This window comes from Asterias rubens, chromosome 2, assembly GCF_902459465.1.
Source record: "Asterias rubens chromosome 2, eAstRub1.3, whole genome shotgun sequence".
In the NCBI taxonomy this organism is placed as follows: domain Eukaryota; kingdom Metazoa; phylum Echinodermata; class Asteroidea; order Forcipulatida; family Asteriidae; genus Asterias; species Asterias rubens.
In genome coordinates, this window is record NC_047063.1 from 25,343,933 (window position 1) to 25,362,112 (window position 18,180).

The following is an 18,180-nucleotide window of genomic DNA, read 5'->3' on the forward strand; positions in this document are numbered from 1 at the left end:
TGCCCTCTCAAAGATGAACATCCTGATCTGCGTCACGTTGAGAGGTAAAACAATAGACTATACAAACCTCACACGTATTCAAATATTTTTGGGACCACTTTTTTCCTATTTACATCTCTTTACCCGGCACACTTTTACGGGTCCCCATGTTAGAACATGTGCAAGACTTGCATATAGTCTTCTCGCTAACAGTTGTTTACGTCAAAACAATTTGGTATTGAGAGAATTAACAAAACAAAACAACACAACAAATAACCAATACTGACCATGCCTTCCTTGAAGGTAACTCCCTCAGCCGGTACACAGCTAGTAGCGTGTCCATAACAATGGCAACTTCCTCTCACCACCATATCATACATGGCGTAGTAATATTTCTCTCGTATCTCTTGCCGATTATCCAGCTCGATGTCCCCTAGAGTGTGAAGCTCTGTGAAGTTGATGCGCAGATTGGTGATCTTGATCATGTCTTGCACGTCGTTGCTGTATGGATTGTCAATGCGGATGTTTGGTGGGAGAACGCGGAAGATGACCTAAGGGGAAACAAATATTTTGAATTAACATACAAAATTATTTATTTATAATTTGAAAATTTAATATCAATGGGTCCAAATGCGCATCACATGAGAGGGCGCTTTGTGCAGCTAGTCAAGAACTACCACCGGGGGAAATACTCTTCACCTCTACGTAGAGTGTAAATGCAGTATATTCAACCATGGAGGTAGAAGCCAACTCCATGATTCAACCAAACTCATCTATGCTCAGGTCACATCATTAGTCCTGCACAACGTGAAAGTTTTAGCTGAATATAGTTTTTTTGCCTTCTTATTGAGAAAACAGCAACAAACTAATCCTATCATGGTATTTTCATCAAGAAGTCAAATACATCCAGATTTAGCGAGATGACAAGCTGGGGAAACAATAGTTAAAAGGAGGAGGGGAGGGCAAAGGGGGGGGGCCTCCCATCTCTACTGCCTCTCCACTGGTTTGCCACAGATCAAAAGGTACTTTGGTTCATGTTTTAACTTAACAAATTGTCTCACCTCTCCCTCAGTTGAAGGTTCTACAGCGGAGTACCGACTCTCACAGATGACATCATTGATATTGTACAGAGGGCCCTGCGAGATACCAGGGAAGGACTCCTCACAGTCGTACGCAAAGTACCGATAGACACTCCAAGTCCTTCCGAAATCAGCCGAGCGTTCAATCACGAGAGCCCGGGGTCTGAAGGTCTTAAAGGTCATAATAAGATGTGTGAAGTGAAAAATAGCTTCCAGGTCGAAGCGTACGGAGACTGTCTGCTGTCCGTTGGCCGACTGCCACCACATCTTCTTACGATCAGCTCCTTGGAAGGTGGTGACAATGTTCTCGATTCGGTGGCTGTACGTGTTCAAGCCCTTCTGGTACGGTGTCCGTGAGTCACAGTCAAAACATTTTTTAACATCCTGAAGGTGACTGACGATGCAATAGCGCTCCACGCTCTCCATACCGCAGGTAGACGTTGCAGAAAGTCTGTTTTCGCGACCAACCAGGAGGTTTCCTGTGTAGCAGCTACCTTCCTCGCAGGAAAGGGCTTGGTTTGTCTGCCCTACCACAGCTGACACTGCAAAGAAATCAAATAATAAACTCAGTCATTGGGTTGACTTAAATAAATATAAGGCTTTCATTTTTATATTTACATGTTTTCAATCAAATTAAATAACAGATAATATGTAAAAACATATCAAATAAAATAAATAAGTAACTCTGAGTATGCCCACGTTGGAGCGGCATTTTTAATTGCCGAACTGTGATGTTCGACATGTGTTAGTTTCGCCGTTCCTGCATGGATCAATCCGTGAAGCCTCCAGTAAAGTTCGTCGCTGCCGAAACCATGCAGTAGGCTGCGGTGGTTCTTCAATGACGGGGAGTTTGCACGTCGACGAGGCGGAGCTGTGAATTCCCGAGAGCGTCGAACTTTACGACACACAGACTTGTGACTTGGGTACTGTGTGAGTTTTCTTTTCCTCCGAGCTGCGGTCGTCGGACTTTGTTGTACCAATTGCATGAAGCAACGACGGTACGAAAGCAGAGAGCACCGAGGGGGCCGACCATTTTTCCACACCGGGCTTCATCACATCGCGTACCTTGGAAGGACTGGTCTTCAGCTCTCTCCGAGAAAGCCGAGGTATATCAGAGGCTGTTGGGTCTTCAACCCTATTTTGCCTGGGCTGCTCGCCCCCCGTTTATATTCAATTCATGTCACAACTGGTTAACTGCCTTTTTGTATTGCCTTATTTTTGTTTACGTAATGGTTTATATTAAATTTAATTTAACATACTTGCTGTTTCATATTATGCTGGTCTGTTTGACTACTTTTGTTACCCTTATTTTTAGGGCGGGGTTATTTTTTGAAGTCTCTGGCCTTTAGGAATTTGGATCGTAACACCCACCAAAATACCATGTCACATGTACAATTTATGAATGATGCCTGCTTATTTTTCGCTTAGCAGCTCTATGAGATTGGGCCCTGGAGTACAGACTGTTGTCTGGTCCGACTTTAGTCATACCATGGAGGAACAGGTAGCCCATGGAGGTAGCCTAACAATACCTGAATAGAAACCTTTATACTCTAGACATTCCAAAACCACAAACACGCCCCCCCCCCCCCAAACAGGCTTACATAAATCATTCTTTCTTTTGGGAATCTCCTGGGTATTAAATCTTCAGCCTGGAGTGGTGTGACTTCACACCATGAACTGTACTGGCCCTATACCAAAATACCTGCCATTGATCAGCTCTGAACATAGCCAGGTATTTTATGTAATGACCTATAAAGTAAAACAAGCGACCCAATTGAACTTTTGAGTGTGCTCTCCCAAACCTCTGAACTTTGTCTTTGATATGTGTAGGGTGCACTGCACTAAATACATGCAGTGACACAATCGGTCCCAAAGTGAATTTTTTAAACCTGCAACTTTATCTGTACATCAAATATTGTGCCCTGTGTTTTGATGACTGTTAACCTAGAGCATCTTAAATATCTGACCAAATGCCCCATGTTGATCCTCACAATCCCGCAGCTCTTTTTCTTTCAGTGATCTTCAGATTACTGAAAAGTGTTCACTGAAAGTGTCTACTTTTGATTACTGAGTATTTGTAATTGGCAACCACTTCTCCTTCCAGTCAGCATGGTCGCTACAAGGAGCGATCATCCTGATGCTTGCATTCCATCTGTGTGGTCAGGCATGGATAAAGACCCAAGGAATAAGGAAATCAGCTCACCAGCACCATGTTTACCCTCAAAGAGATTCCATTGTGTGCCTGCTATTCAGCATTATGCTATGTTTAAACACAAGGGATCCTGTAGGTGGTTATGAAGGCACAGGGTATGTTTTTTATACTGAGGGAAGCTCTAGAAGTGCTGGACCTGGGATCGGGGATGACTGAGTCAGATCAACAGTTGTCTGGAAACACATCAAGACATTGTAGGATCCATGGCATGCCCCCTTGGTGTATCCCAGGGATGTCATGTGGGTGCTAGTGGGGTGGGTTTGGGTGGGTGCTGGTGGGGTGGGTTTGGGTAGGTGCTGTTGGTACTTTTGTGATATTTGTGGTGCTTTTAAAATTTGTGCAAGCAATGTTATTTCAGTTTGGTGATCATCCAGCAACTTCAATAGGGACAGTTGCCTTGGAGTGGGCAGTTTGACCTATAACAAGCACCTGAAAGCGTTTGTTACGCTTAAACATGCTTTTTTAAAGCCCAAATCACCCAATCCAAATCAACATGTCCCTTTAAGCAATCACAGGGGGTAAGGTTTAAGTTTCCAAAACCTAAATGCAAACTTTTAGAGACTAGTTTCAGTTTACAGAGCTTCTCTGTGTGTCTCTTAACAAAGTTAACCATCTCTACGCAAACCAATCTTAAAGTCACCTGGAAATAGAATTTTTTTTCTTTCAAACATAAGAGTATATGCTTACGAACAATAAAACAATTTTTTTAGTAATTGTTTGTCACGATTTATATGTTTAAAAAATATACAAAGTTGTTTGGGGGGCTGACTCCGCCTACCCCTTTTGTGACGTCAATCGAGGCAGACTTTGCCTGCAATGCGTATAGTAAACACACGTGCAAAGTACATGTACGTTCAAGTCGTGAGTTGGTACATTTCAAAAAGTGTTTTTCTGCATTCAGCAGCAATACACCTGGTCGGCATTGCCAGAAAAAAACAAACATTTTTTTTTTTTGAAACGTACAAACTCACGGCTTGGTCCGTACATGTACTTTGCAATTGTGTTTACTCTACGCATTACAGGCAAAGTAAATGTCACGAACAGCGCCCTCTCGGGTCGGGTCGGGGTCTACTCTTAAATTTGTGAATAACATAAGAACTGATTTTTTAAAACCTTAGTTAACTGTTCATTCACATTCCACTCATCAAAACACATATGTTAGTGACAAAAGCTTTATTTTGAAAAAATACCACTTCCAGGTGACTTTAATCTAATTATGTTGAGTCACTTTCAGATTGGCTCAAATTCTGAAAAACAATTCTTTGATAAATTTGTCATGGCACTATTCTCAATATCAGCACTAGCTACACAGAGGAGGCAAGAATATCCGTTTCTTGCCTTTTCTTTTTAGTCTAAATAAAATGTAATTGCAAGTAAACCACAAGGGAAACTGACTGGGTAAGTTTTTAAATGTTTTGGGTTTGAATAAAGACAAACTGACTGGAGTAAGACTTGAACCAACAACCTCCGGATAAAGGTACCAGTGCTCTACCAACTGAGGTGTCCCTTTTGACTCTTATTATACTTGTAGTCTTGTAGCTGCTGTTATCTGTGGCTATCAAGTGGTCCCGATCCTAGTTCTGAAACTTAGTGTTCTTTAAGCATGGTAACTTTAATTGCTTCTCTTCACCCAGGAGTATAGGGCAGCAAGAATGCTCTTATGATTGATTTAGCTTGATGCGTTACTTGAATGCACGCATTAGGCAGCACTGGCTGCATACTCCCCAGGGAGTCAAGATGGTTTAAGAAATGAAATAATTGGCCTAGAGACTGAGTTATAATGATGGTGCTCTCCAAGGGTAAAAATTGCACCTGGAATCTAGTAATAGTAACATGTAAGGTCTACATGTAAAGGTCAGCCACACAATAACCAACTAAATCAAGCAAGTCCTAGGACACCAGGATTCTCATTTCAATAATTGATTTTTTACTGCCTGTCAATGGTTGAACAAAGACTTAACACAAAACAGAGACTTATACACCGGATATGAGCCAGTTGATATGAGCCAACAGTTTTCAAATTTGCCTAGCAATTAAGATCAATTCACACATCAATCTTGGCGCTTAAGCCCTAGCAACTGCAATTTAGTGCAGACTTGGTTTTTGTCGCTGACAATACCTTCAGACAAAAAGTTTTTAACTATGCTAGTTCTTAGCTTGCCATGGCTGCTTGCTGTACATAGCATTCAGTCGGTATAACGTACCCACGAACAAAAAAACAGTCTTTATGCAATTAATTTTTGATTTCACACATGGTGTCCTTTCCCAGGAGTAGTTCAGACTGGGTCGAGGACTCCAGAGTTGAGACAGAGTGTCATTTGGCCCTGATGGGAAACAATGATTACAACAAACCAGAAATGTAGCAATGCAGGCAATGGTAACAACCTGGAGAGATCATACAGTACCCCACAATAAACCAAACCATTCAAGCTAGTTGGGCCACATCAGAATCTCTGAATGTATGCAAGCTTGCGTAACGGTGGTTTATACACAGGATTATACACCGGATGTGGGCCAACAGTTTTCAAAAGGGATGCAAAAGTTTGCTGTTAACGTCACGAGGTGAGAACTGGTAACCTTCATGTATGATATCTTTAAAAAACATGAATAGACTAAAAGATAACTGAGTCTCCATTATTTTTTTTGTCAAAAGCAGTGCATTTCTTTGGCACCAATAAGGCCAGACAAAAAAAAGTATTTAAATGTGTTAAAAAATTAGTTACAGCTACACAATCAGGTAAATGTACCATACAATATAGACCAATTTTCAAATCATCACATCTGGACAAAGTCATCATTTAGTAAGCCCTGTGATGTGTTATAGTAATTCCACAAATGTAAGGAATAAAATGAGGTATGTTGGAGTAGTATTGGACTTTTTTAAATGGGAAAAAATTTGCAATCAAACTACCTCGCATTTTGCGACCTTTGAAAACTTAGCGTTTAAGACATGTACCGAAGGTGGGCTGTAATGGTGACAGTGATGAGACCGATGTTAAAAGCGGAGCCATTTAAAACAGCTCAACAAGGTGGGCTACATACAATACAACTAAATTGTATAATACATGACATTGACAAACTAGTCTCCAAGCACTTCTTGGAATAAGTGAAATTATTCTTGGAATAAGTGAAATGGCATTAGGTGTTCAAAGACAACCTGATGAAACAATAAAAAACTTAAGCATCCATTGTGAAGTGATGTCTTTTAAAAACACTCAAATTGACAAAGACTTTTCAGTAATTAGGTTTTATTTGAAAGAGTGCATAATTTATCTCATGTTAATTGGTAAAGCAGTTTGTCCCAGCTTTTTACTTTCTTCATTCAAGCAATATTTCTTCAACCAAGTTTTGACAGTTAATTGCCTACTTTTTGGCATGGGGCATTCCATTTAAAAATCTCCCCATCTTGTGTCAAACAATGTACTGTATTTCGACCAACAATTTTCAAATTAAACTTTTATACATCGATTTTGACAGTACACCAATGCTTCTCCCCTACAGTAATATCCACTTTTTAATAAACACAAAAGACTGACAGTAGGTCCCCTACTATGACAATGGTGGCAGGAAGTCAACTAGTAATCAATGGTGATTTCAAAGTTAGAGCACTCTAATCCCCGATTTAATCTCCCCTACATGCCTGATTTACCCTCTTGTTGTCGCTTTTTTTTTTACAGGATTTTTTGTTACCTCACTCAATGCTATCCTGAAGGTACAGAACAAAGCATCTTTTATATGGTTTGGTGAGAATACAGGAAGGGACAAGGCAAGTATTGGAATTGTATCCATTTTATGCCTCCACGCTTTTGGTCATTGCCTCGGTGCCCTGGTTATTGCCTTGGTGCCCCTTGGCCTTGGTGCCCTTTGGTCTTTGCCTTGGTGCCCTGGCCAGTGCCTTGGTGCACTTTGGCTATTGCTTTGGTGCCCCTTGGCCTTGGTACCCTGGTCCTTGCCTTGGTGCCCCTGGTCATCGCCTTGGTGCCCTGGTCATTGCCTTGGTGCCCTGGTCATTGCCTTGGTGCCCCTTGGCCTTGGTGCCCTTTGGTCTTTGCCTTGGTGCCCTGGTCAGTGCCTTAGTTCACTTTGGCTATTGCTTTGGTGCCCCTTGGCCTTGGTACCCTGGTCCTTGCCTTGGTGCCCCTGGTCATCGCCTTGGTGCCCTGGTCATTGCCTTGGTGCCCTTCGGCCTTGGTGCCCTTTGGTCATTGCCTTGGTGCCCTGGTCATTGCCTTGGTGCCCTTTGGCCTTGGTGCCCTGGTCATTTCTTGGTGCCCTGGTCATTGCCTTGGTGCCCTTTGGTTATTGCTTTGGTGCCCTTTGGCCTTGGTGCCCTGGTCATTGCCTTGGTGCCCTGGTCATTGTCTTGGTGCCCTTTGGTCATTGCTTTGGTGCCCCTTGGCCTTGGTGCCCTTTGGTTATTGCTTTGGTGCCATTGTAGTGTTCAAGTAAAATAATTGAATACAAGAAACCTTACCAGTAATGTTTCTAAGACTATGTGTGTACCATGTGTATTTTTGAATATTGAGCATTTTGTACTGTACCCCTGTAAGTTATGTGAGTTTTTTTAGTTGGGTGCACCCTTAGAATAAGCATATAGCTTTAAGTATCATGTTTGTTGACACAGGGTTGACCAGTTATAAAACCAACCCTTACACAACCCTCATGACCTGTATAGCCACAACACCCTGGGCTGCTCAACCTGTGCTCAACCTTTTCTCTCCACAGGCCTCATTCAGTCTTGTCCTTTCTATGGTCTAAGAACAGAGTTGCTCCATAACAAAAAGATGATTGCCTAGCCTCTCCTGGCAGCCAAAACCCACCATGAACAGGTGATCTCTGCATTGACTACAGCTACCCAGTGGTCTACATCATGCACAGAAACTGAATACCTTCTGTTGCTCACAATGAGAGGTCATCGATGAACAATAAAGGCTTTTATAAACTACAAACCTTGGAATATATGGACAAAAACAAGCCCTTTTGCAGGGGGTGATCACTTTATAGACTGTCTTGCATCCACACAATGCAAAGAAATTACATCATGTACCAATCCATTGTACACATTGGCATAAGAAATTAAGTCACAGACTCGATTTTGTAAAACAGAAGCATCTCCAGTTAAGTTAATAACTTTAAGCTAACAAAGCAAGAAGATAAACACAATTTACAGAGAGGGTACCCAATAGAATAGGTAGTCTTCATACTGTTTTCTAATTGGTGTTAAGGCAGAGTCGCACTACAGCGATAATGTTTTCATTCTCAGTATCGAGGCCTGTGTGACCAGGCCTTAAATCTTGGTTTTAAAATTGTTTGAAACTATCCTATGTGCATTCTGGAGCACTATTTATAAATTGTTTCATCTTGATGATTTTTGTGAAATTGTCCTCACTTTGTGAATTGTCCTCACTTTGTGAATAGTGCTATATGGAGAACTTTTTAAAAGCATGATTCACACAAATATAACTGCAGTTACAATCTGTCCAGCTTTTTTCAAAAACAGAGTTTAATAAATTACGCCTAGGCATTGTTGGCCTAGGCCTTTATTAAATCTGTAGGGTAAGCTTGCTACCCAAAAGGGATCACATATTACACCTGCACCTATTGACCCTATTGACCTGATGTCATCACCAACCATCAATAAATCTTGGCAGTATCACATCGGGTGTTAGATTCCCTGTGTGTCACTGTCAAGTGCATATTTTAATGTACGCATGCGTGATGAGCAAACCATGCAAGGAACTAATAAAATTACACATTGCCGTTACAGACTCACATAGTGTTTAACACTCTTCGGGGAAAGAAGAAACTCAATTTTAAATAGACTCACCATGGTTGGGTTATTTTATAACACAACAATGTGAGAGAATACAAATATAAAAATTAAAAAAAATTACTTAGAAAGACATATAAAAAAGTGGCCTGACGTTTGCCCTTAACTTTCCAGTGACTAGCAAGCAGGACCACTTGGAATGAATTCTGACTGGTCCTCATGTGCTTTAACTGGCCTTGGCCAGCGGACCACTGTATTGGAGAACACTGTGAGTGGCAGGCAGACCCTTTCTTCCAGAAAAACTAAGTTCCGTTACACACACTTCTAGCGCTGATTAAAATAGTGACAAACAAGAAAGACGGACATCTGAAAATAATCAGGTAGGCCCTACAATGTACATGACAATGTAAATCCAAACTGGAATTTGTTCTGAATCAGATATGACCTGATCTCAATCTTGACACCAATATTTGTTTGTATTACCTCCAGATTCTTGTAGTGAAATACTTTCTTTTATATCTAGTGTCTCTTGTCTTGTATTTCATCTACTCTCAGTACTGTGTCTGAAGGGAATGGCTTTAGATACTGATACTGCGTCTCAGAAGGCACAGATGTCATGACATTGGAATTTTAGAACTCGACTGCAGCATACCTCAGAATGACTGTGTAATAACTTGTCTAAATTCAGAAAAGGGTCTCGAGTGGTCAGAAACCTTACTCAAAACCATCTTTAAGCCTTGAAACTAAATTAGTTTACAGGAAATTCCTTGAGGTTTTGCACTTTTTCCTTTTGTTAAAATCAGCCTTGAAATTACATGCAGGCCTTCGTTGCCCCTGGTCTTGGTGCCCCTTAAAAAGTTTCCAAGGGTCTTGCCCTTTTAAAGTTCCACGCCTGATGAACTGTGTGTTTATTTTCTCCCAGGAATTTTTAATAGCCCAGATTTTGTATTACATCTATCATCCACATGTATTTTTCTTTGAATTGTAGTAGCATCACAAACAGTTTAATAGTAAAATGAAGTAACATGAATGTCACACACTCAAAAATAAACTCTAAGAAACCTATTATTCAGATCTAAAAATGATGAGATACAGTATGACTATGAGCATTACATTTTGAGCTTTAAAGGATTCGGGTACTTTTTCAAAATGTCCACAGATTTACATTAAACTTACAGGGTTTGAAGATAATGATAGTGGAAAGCTTCCCTTCAAATTGCTTACTGAGGTTGTGTAGTTTTTGAAAAATGAGTAAAACAAGTCACAAAATAATTTTCGTCTCCGGAAGACGAAAATTATTTTAGCATGTAAATCCCATTAACCAGTAATGATATTAAACCAAAACCAAAGCAAAACTGGTTAATAAGTTTTTACATGCTAAAACTGAGACAAAAATTATTTGTTTTACTCATTTCTCAAAAACTACAGCACCTCAGTAAGTAAAATTTCAAGGGAAGCTTTCTTCCATTATAATCTTCAAACTGTGTAAGTTTAATGTAAATCTGTGGACATTGTGTTTTGTGTTAGGAAAAAGTACATAGACCCTTTAAACATGCCTGATGCTTCGGTTTTTTAAAGGGCAAGGGCACTAACTTAGGCAGTTTCTCCAAAAGGCAACATACAAGGAAACTGTAAATTTCTGCAGTAGCATTTCAAGGGCAACAAGGCAATGACCAAAGGGGCTCGGAGGCATCTGCCTTTGTTGCCTCCGTGATGTATCAGGCCTAGGCTAACATGCATCTTTGATTACACGGTGTACGTGTACGCACACCTTTTAAGACAGCATAGACCACCTAAGTTAAGCATCAGATATGTGCTTTAACTTTGTGCATAACTAAGTTACAAGCAGTTCTACTGGAATGACCCTTAGATGACCTATAAGGCTGCTGCACCCTGGTCAGATGCCAGAGATGCAAGCTGATCACTGGGAGGAGTCTCACTCAATTCATATGACCTACGACTTGCGACTAACGACTAACGTACATGTAGGTTGGAGTTTTAAGCCTCTACATTGCTGTTACAACATTGGCCATCGGATAAAACATTGCTTTTGACAAAAAAATGCAACATAGGTGTAACTTTGTACTAAATTAAAGAAAAAAGACAAGAAAGGAAGAGGATGGCTAACAAATCAATGCACATCAAACTTTGAACAGTTTGTTTTCTGTGCTTAAACATTATTTCAGATTATTATGATCTCATCTGATCAGCTGGTAAATTGTATGCCTGGTGCAAAAACACGGTGCTGCATACGAAAGACAGCTTACGGAGTTCAAATAACACTGACTGAAGTCACTCCAAAAACCATGATTCTCAAAAAAGTATTGCGCCCGACAGAGTTTTCAGAAATTTATGTAAAATTTCATGTGTATGGAACAATGCTTAAATTTTTTGTGAGAAAGGCAAGTCAAAGATGGTTTGATGGTTATTCTTTGATTTTTTTTTTTTTTTAAGCCGATGATGAAACAAAAACTTGCAGTTACCTCATACATGTACATACGTCCCTCTTGCTGGGAAATATTGAAAAGGGAGCAGTTTTGTGGTTTGCCACCACTTAACATCTCAAGTAATTAAAACTTTTAATTAAAAACAGGGAAATGTGGTCATTCGATGATTGACCTAGGACTTTTCACTTAAAGGTAAGGTCATAGAATGGCAAATACTCAAATAATTAATCACCATAGCAGCTGTCAAAAGTTAACCATTTTGAGCAATAAAATGGTTTGGATAATTTTTCCACCAAAAAACAATCGAATCTGAGAAACAATTACAGCAAGAATTGTTTCTCAGGTTTCTTAAAGACGCTGTCCAGTCACACATGCTGCGACAAGAGATGACAAGAGATGCGTCAAGAGATGCGATTGGTACTCGCTGTCACCTCACCAAACAAGGATGGATCCATGTTCACAGTTTTGTTGCTGTTTTCTAAGCATAAAGACAATGTATCCTATTCAGCTAAACATTCACTGGACTTTTATTGTCTATAAATCAGCTACGGCTGACACAAACTAATCTAAGACCCAACCTTTAAACCACATTTAGATTGACCTGACAAGGACATTTGTCTGGTAGAACCCTTCACCCCAAGCTACATCCTGCAGCTGCAACTAATTAATAAGAATAACTTAAAAGTGGATTGGACAACTGGTCCCTGTGGCCACAAACTAGTTGGTTTCGGTTTTTGTTCTTTTAATCATGTTTCTTCTGACCACTGTTTTAAGCGCAATTTTTTTCCTCACATATTAGGCCTTTAAGTCCTTTGGAGTACTTTTTTTAATCTATGCGCCAGAAAATCATAAATTACACTTACTCTATAATACATGTCGGCCCTATAAGGAAGAAAATCAATTTAACTCTGAAAAAACAGTAGACCAACGTGCAATTTTCAACAAACAATGTCTACTTGTTATTGTGCACAGAACAGACCACAACATGTGAACAGGACTAGGCTGCTAGGCAAGACCTGAAACTATGACATCACACCTTTGGAATTCAAGGCAACCACAGCAATATTAAAGGGCAACAACAATGTTGGTCTGGTCATGTGCTAATTGCAAAGTTCACATATAAATACAAGTTCAGAACCCATGGATGCAAAGCCACATCAGAACAAACTGTGTAAAGAACCGTCGGGCATTCACATTCCTTCCTTTGAACTCAGCTCTGTTACTGTTAGTGTTACAGCGCCTTACATGATTGGAAAATCTTTAAAGTTTACTTGAATTTAGGCAAAACAGAATATTGAAGAAGAAAGCGTGAATTAAATCATGCTCTATTGTGAAGGAAGCAAATATGTAAAAGATGTTTTTTTTTCAACAATTGATAATAGGGCCCGACACATTCAGATTAAAGTTAATTTCATGATTGCAAGCAAGTTCAAGGAGTAAAACGGGTTTATTGCTCAATTTTGTTTTAAGGTTGTTTGGCAGAACAAAACTTGGTTAACAATTTGATCTATCTTTCAAGCAAAAACAAGCAAACTTCTTATCACAAGCAATGTTACAGACATTAGTAACCGGTAACCTGGTGTTGCCGAGCATGGTTTGGTGGGCTCACTGACTTTTATTAGATCAAGCACGAAGCCTACGTTACACATAAGCTGTTTAGCCCCCTGCACACAATGGCATAGAACTACTTAAATCATAAATACAATATTGCTCTTAAAATGTTCTTCGAAGCATTACCAGGATATTAGTCAAAATCAAACTTTATGTGATATTTGGCTGGTAACCATATTTTGGTAAGCCTAACATTGCCCTGCTTAATAGCTGATACCCACATGAATGAACTGACCAGGTTTCCTCTTTAAATAAGATTGAGTTAGTACACAATCAATGAAGACCCAGTGTAAACAAATAATTCTGTGCAAAGTCAAACCATGGTCAAACACACTGTCAAAGAACTGGATCAGCCACAAACCACAAGTAAACAATGCAAATAAATTCTATAAAGATTTTAAACTCCGGAAACTTTGTGAGAATGGAAGTTTGAACAAAAAACAAAGTGGTTTTACAGTGAATTCGGACCTACCTCCATGATTGGACTCAAACGCCTCTCTTAATATTTATGCACGAGGTACATCACAATGATAACTCAAAACGAGGCGATGGGCGTAGCCACTGCAAGTGATTGGGAACGTGCGCCCATAGCCTCATTTTGGGTAAGAATTATGGCGTCATGCTTAAATATTAAGAGAGGCGTATTGGATGCAAATGGCACAAATCTTTTAGAATTTGTTGTCGCGTATTAGTTTTTATGATATTAAATTTTGTTTGTAATGCTGAGAGTGAACACATATCCAAGGTTTGTCTGCCCATGTTTTCCATTCCTATAAGGATTCCTATTTAATGAGGCTTCTATTCTAGTTGGGTATACTGGACAATGGTTATGGACAATTTTTATGATGGATTCTTGCAGACAATGCAGGGTTTGCCCTTACATGTTTCCAGTGACTATCCAGCAGGACCAACTAATTATGACACCAGTTTTTTTAACTTAGTCCATTAAATAGGCCTATGTTTTCCAACACTGAACTAGCAACCCAGACCACTTTAAAGAGAACTTGGACTGGTTTTCAGGTGTTTTTTAAACTACCATTTGGCCAGCGGACCACAAGGGATATATAATTCCATATTTGCTTCTAGATTCCATATTCGCTGGGTCATGTTGCCAAGGGATTTCTATGCAAGTAAAATGTGATTATACTGGTTTGCTGGTATAATTTCAATGAGGGGGTGGGGGGGTTGGGGGGTTGGAGGGGGGATGTTCGTGATAGGGTGGGGGTCGTGATGGGGGGGGGGGTGAGAAATAAACACATTCTTTACATAATGTGATTACTTACCAAGTGTCAGCAGCAGCACACATAATCTGTACCAGTCATGCATTGTGAAATGTTCAGTTAAAAATTCCTGAGCGAAAACAACATCAATGGCCGAGACGCACCGGTGGTTGCACTCCCTTTTCACCGGATGGACAACTTCCGTCCGTTGTCAATTTTTGTGTCTTGCTCCACTGGCAGAAGAGACCTTACCCAATCATGCGAAGACACTTCTGACAAAGAGCTCACTACTATAGTTTCCCTCACCAAGTAGTATTTGGTATTCAAATTGTCTGCCTTTGTTGAGATAAATCTTTTATGTTCCAACTATTCGAGTAGACTCCCTTGTAGTTAAGGGAAAAGCCTGCTCAGGGTAGATGGCCTGTTCCAATGGTCTGTATGACCTATGATACCTATAGCCAGGGTTCACACGTCCAGTGCCCTTTTCCTGAGTGTTTCAACCTGCTTGGACGTCTAACTCAACTGCCTAACCACAAGGGCTGTGAATGAATAAATATAAAATACCAATTGACAAAGTGAAGATTATAACAATGTAAACCAAGTCTGAGATGTATCCTGTTGTTAAACAAGTTCTGAACATGTCTGGTTTAAAGGTGAGATAAAGCCATTGTACCAATAAATGCACCAATATCTCTATTTTAAGTAAGGCATGAGAATGTATCCATGACAATGGCTAGTTATTTAATACAATCCCAAATGCTTCATTGTCCAATTGCCAAAGTGATGGATTCAGAAGGACTGGGGCTGGTCAAGCATTAAAATCTTATCCAAGTCAACAAATTTGGGTGTAAAGAGACATTTTCACAAAGTTATTTCTAGTGTTTTAGTTTTTTTTTAAGCAAAACAAAAGGCCCTAATAAAAATTGTATTTCTGTATTAATTTTTTGCAGACACAGATTACCAGCCAAATTACCATATCATGAGTACCGCTTGTGACTTGTTTCCTACTTGACATCTTCATGAAATTAGGCCCAAAAATGGTTACTCATCTTCAAGTACTTGGAGCAACTTGATCATTTACCCTATTCAGCCCCTGCCATCGCAACTTTTATTTTAGGTTGTACTTCTTTTCCCTAGCTAGTGTAGTCTTCCTCAAAAAGTTTCTGTATCCTTCCGTTCCACCAATCATTCGTTTATATGAAATAAAATACTAAATAGTAGTATCTAATTTACTCAAAAAGAGATATTCCTTTTCCTTTTTGTAAAAATGAGTGAAAATGTGGTGGCAGGATACGGAAACTTTACCAAACCCAATGACATGCTCATACTACTAGTATAGACTCAGTTCAATTTAGGGAAAAGTTTCCGTATGGCGCCACCACTTTTTCATTCGAAATAAAATAATATAGTATCTAATTTACCTGATTGATATATCCCTTTTTGTAAAAATGAGTGAAAAAGTGGTGGCGCCATACGGAAAGTTATCCTGTGTCACTGTGGTGTCCTTTTTAATCGTGAATTTTCACCCTAAAAAGTGCTGAATTATGTTACTCCATGCACGTACACACACACACAAACACAGGCACGGGACACAGTACCAACCCATACCGAGACCATAGCCATAAACCGGGCGCATTGAGACACACGTCCACCCCACACCTCCACGAACAACGCGGTAAAATGGTGACAACCAGCTATCGTCAAAAAATGTACTTTAGAAGCACCATGTTTAAGTGGCATTCTTATCCCAAATAAGACGACTCTATATATGTAATCAAAGCTGAAAGTTCTTACCCACTACAGCTGCAAACGACTGAGCTCCTGCCAGCAAACTTGGCAGTATCAATTCCCCTGAAAACGGCGGATTAATGTGGACGCAGAAAATAATTCTCGGGCGAATTCTTTCCACCACATACAGTTCTCAAGCTCTTACCACACGCCCGTGTCATAAAAGACAGGCCATTGATCCTTTTTAACTTGGATTACAGCCTTTGGTGGTGGGTGCTTCAGAGCGTCGTACCTTCTGCACTGTATTGCATTCAAACCGACTGTTCCCCAAGCTAGGCACCTTTCCTGGGAGAAAAATACCGGAAGTAATGAAAAAAGACTGCACCAAACTTTCGTAGGGGTGAACTTTACAGGTCCGAAAGTTTGTTCTTAAAATTACCCGAACCAAACACAAGAGGGGGCTGTTTATTTAAGACGATGTTGACAATCCCCTGAAATCCATTGTTCTGTTTAAAATGAGTGATTTATTTGTTATACCGGACAGAGTTTATTTGTTGTCCCATCCAAAACTGCCCAAAGCCCATTTAATACAATCTTGTAATGTCGTTTACTATTTTTAAAATAAATTTTGTGGAGGCAACAACAAAAACGTTATAGGAATAAACTAAAAATAGTAAACTTTCGGGAGTACAACCATGTTACTCATCTCTCTAGGGGAGTGACGGCCCTGAAAAGAGCCGTTTTCGTCTGTTCGTCTTCGAGATTTGCGTGTGCAGTGTGTCCGGTGGTCCTTATCTATACGTTTTGTTTTTTAGGGGGGTGTTCGGGGGAGGGGTTCGGGGGTTGGGGGGGGGGGGCTCAATAAAACGGATGGGTCCACGGGCGAAGCCCCAGAGATTCAGATGCTTAGGCGTTCAGGGTAAACCTAAAATCAAGCCTCCGTAGCGACCTAACAACATAGAATCTAGACACACTTCCCAAGCACTTTTAATCTAAACCAGTATTTAAATTTTACTGGAAATGATAACGAAACTTCAGCGAACTGAAAGAGGGGCAAATCCCCCAAATCAACTGTGCTGAAAAAAAAGAGAAAAAAACAAACACGGACGCGAAGTTCGCAGTTTGGACGATCTTATCTGATTGTCTGCCACTCAACAGCGTTTTTAATATAGGTATGATTTGAGTGTCGGTTTTATACTGACAATTATTCCCGATTCAACGATCGCTCCCTGAATATGCCCGTAATTTTGTTCTGCACTCGAAATTGACACTGTCGTAGTGCTTTTTAACGGGGACTGTTTTGGGATGTTTTTTTATAATAAAAAAGGGAAAAAAGAGAATCATAAAAAGAAACACGGGCAAATGTTTGAGGATGGCAATTCTTTAATGTGCAAACAAAAATTCGAGACTCTTTCTGTAAACACTCAAATTGTGTTGCGAATTTGAAAAGATAATTCCTTCCCTGAAAAGGTTTGTTATTAATTTTACGTACAATTAATTTTCCTTTCGTTAATGTTTTCATTAAAATAATTTCAGGTTCAGAAGTAATTCGTCACTAGGGAACATTAAGTGCCTCTCGTTAAAAAACAGCTATTACTGGTAATTTTGATGGTCACTGTTATCTCAAGGATGAACACTAGTTTTTGACGGCTTTAATTGATAATGATTAAGTATAATCATTCATTCCCAACGTGTCTTTGGTACAGACAAAAAGTAATCATCCTGGCTTGAGTCGAGTCGATGTATAAAACAATGCGCATGTCAGGGGACGTATACGCCGGGAAATGCACAGCGACCGAAAGTGCAACTGCATCTTTATCATTGCACTTAAAGGCACTTGTGACTGTCACCAGTGGTCAAAACGGAGGACTCCCACTGCCTGTTTAACGGTGTGATATTGTGCGGTTAACCCTTTAGTCCCTGCACCGCCCGAGTTTGCTGAAATCCAATTTCTCAAGATTCTTGCAGTAAATTACTGGAATCGTAGTTCAAATTTTAAAAGATAGCCATGGCTTAATGTATATGCACAATTTTTTACCCTTTCGGTAATATTTGACAACAAGTACAAGTTCTCATGGGAACAATAAATGCCTCTCGTTAAACGGCTACGGTAATTTTTATGGCGAATGTTTTT

At 40.0% G+C, this 18,180-nt stretch overlaps 1 protein-coding gene across 1 annotated transcript in view; it reads right to left on the reverse strand.

The window, feature by feature from the left end:
• Positions 1–16,346, reverse strand: part of LOC117306972 (laminin subunit beta-1-like) — a 55,518-nt gene extending 39,172 nt beyond the window's left edge. The window contains exons 1-4 of the mRNA XM_033791576.1: positions 16,113–16,346; positions 14,382–14,857; positions 1,041–1,600; positions 267–530 (exon numbers count right to left, since the gene is read on the reverse strand). Of these exons, the coding sequence (XP_033647467.1) occupies positions 267–530; positions 1,041–1,600; positions 14,382–14,424 (867 nt within the window). The 5' untranslated portion in view covers positions 14,425–14,857; positions 16,113–16,346. The remainder of the gene's footprint in view (positions 1–266; positions 531–1,040; positions 1,601–14,381; positions 14,858–16,112) is intronic.
• Between the last annotated feature and the right edge of the window lie 1,834 nt (positions 16,347–18,180).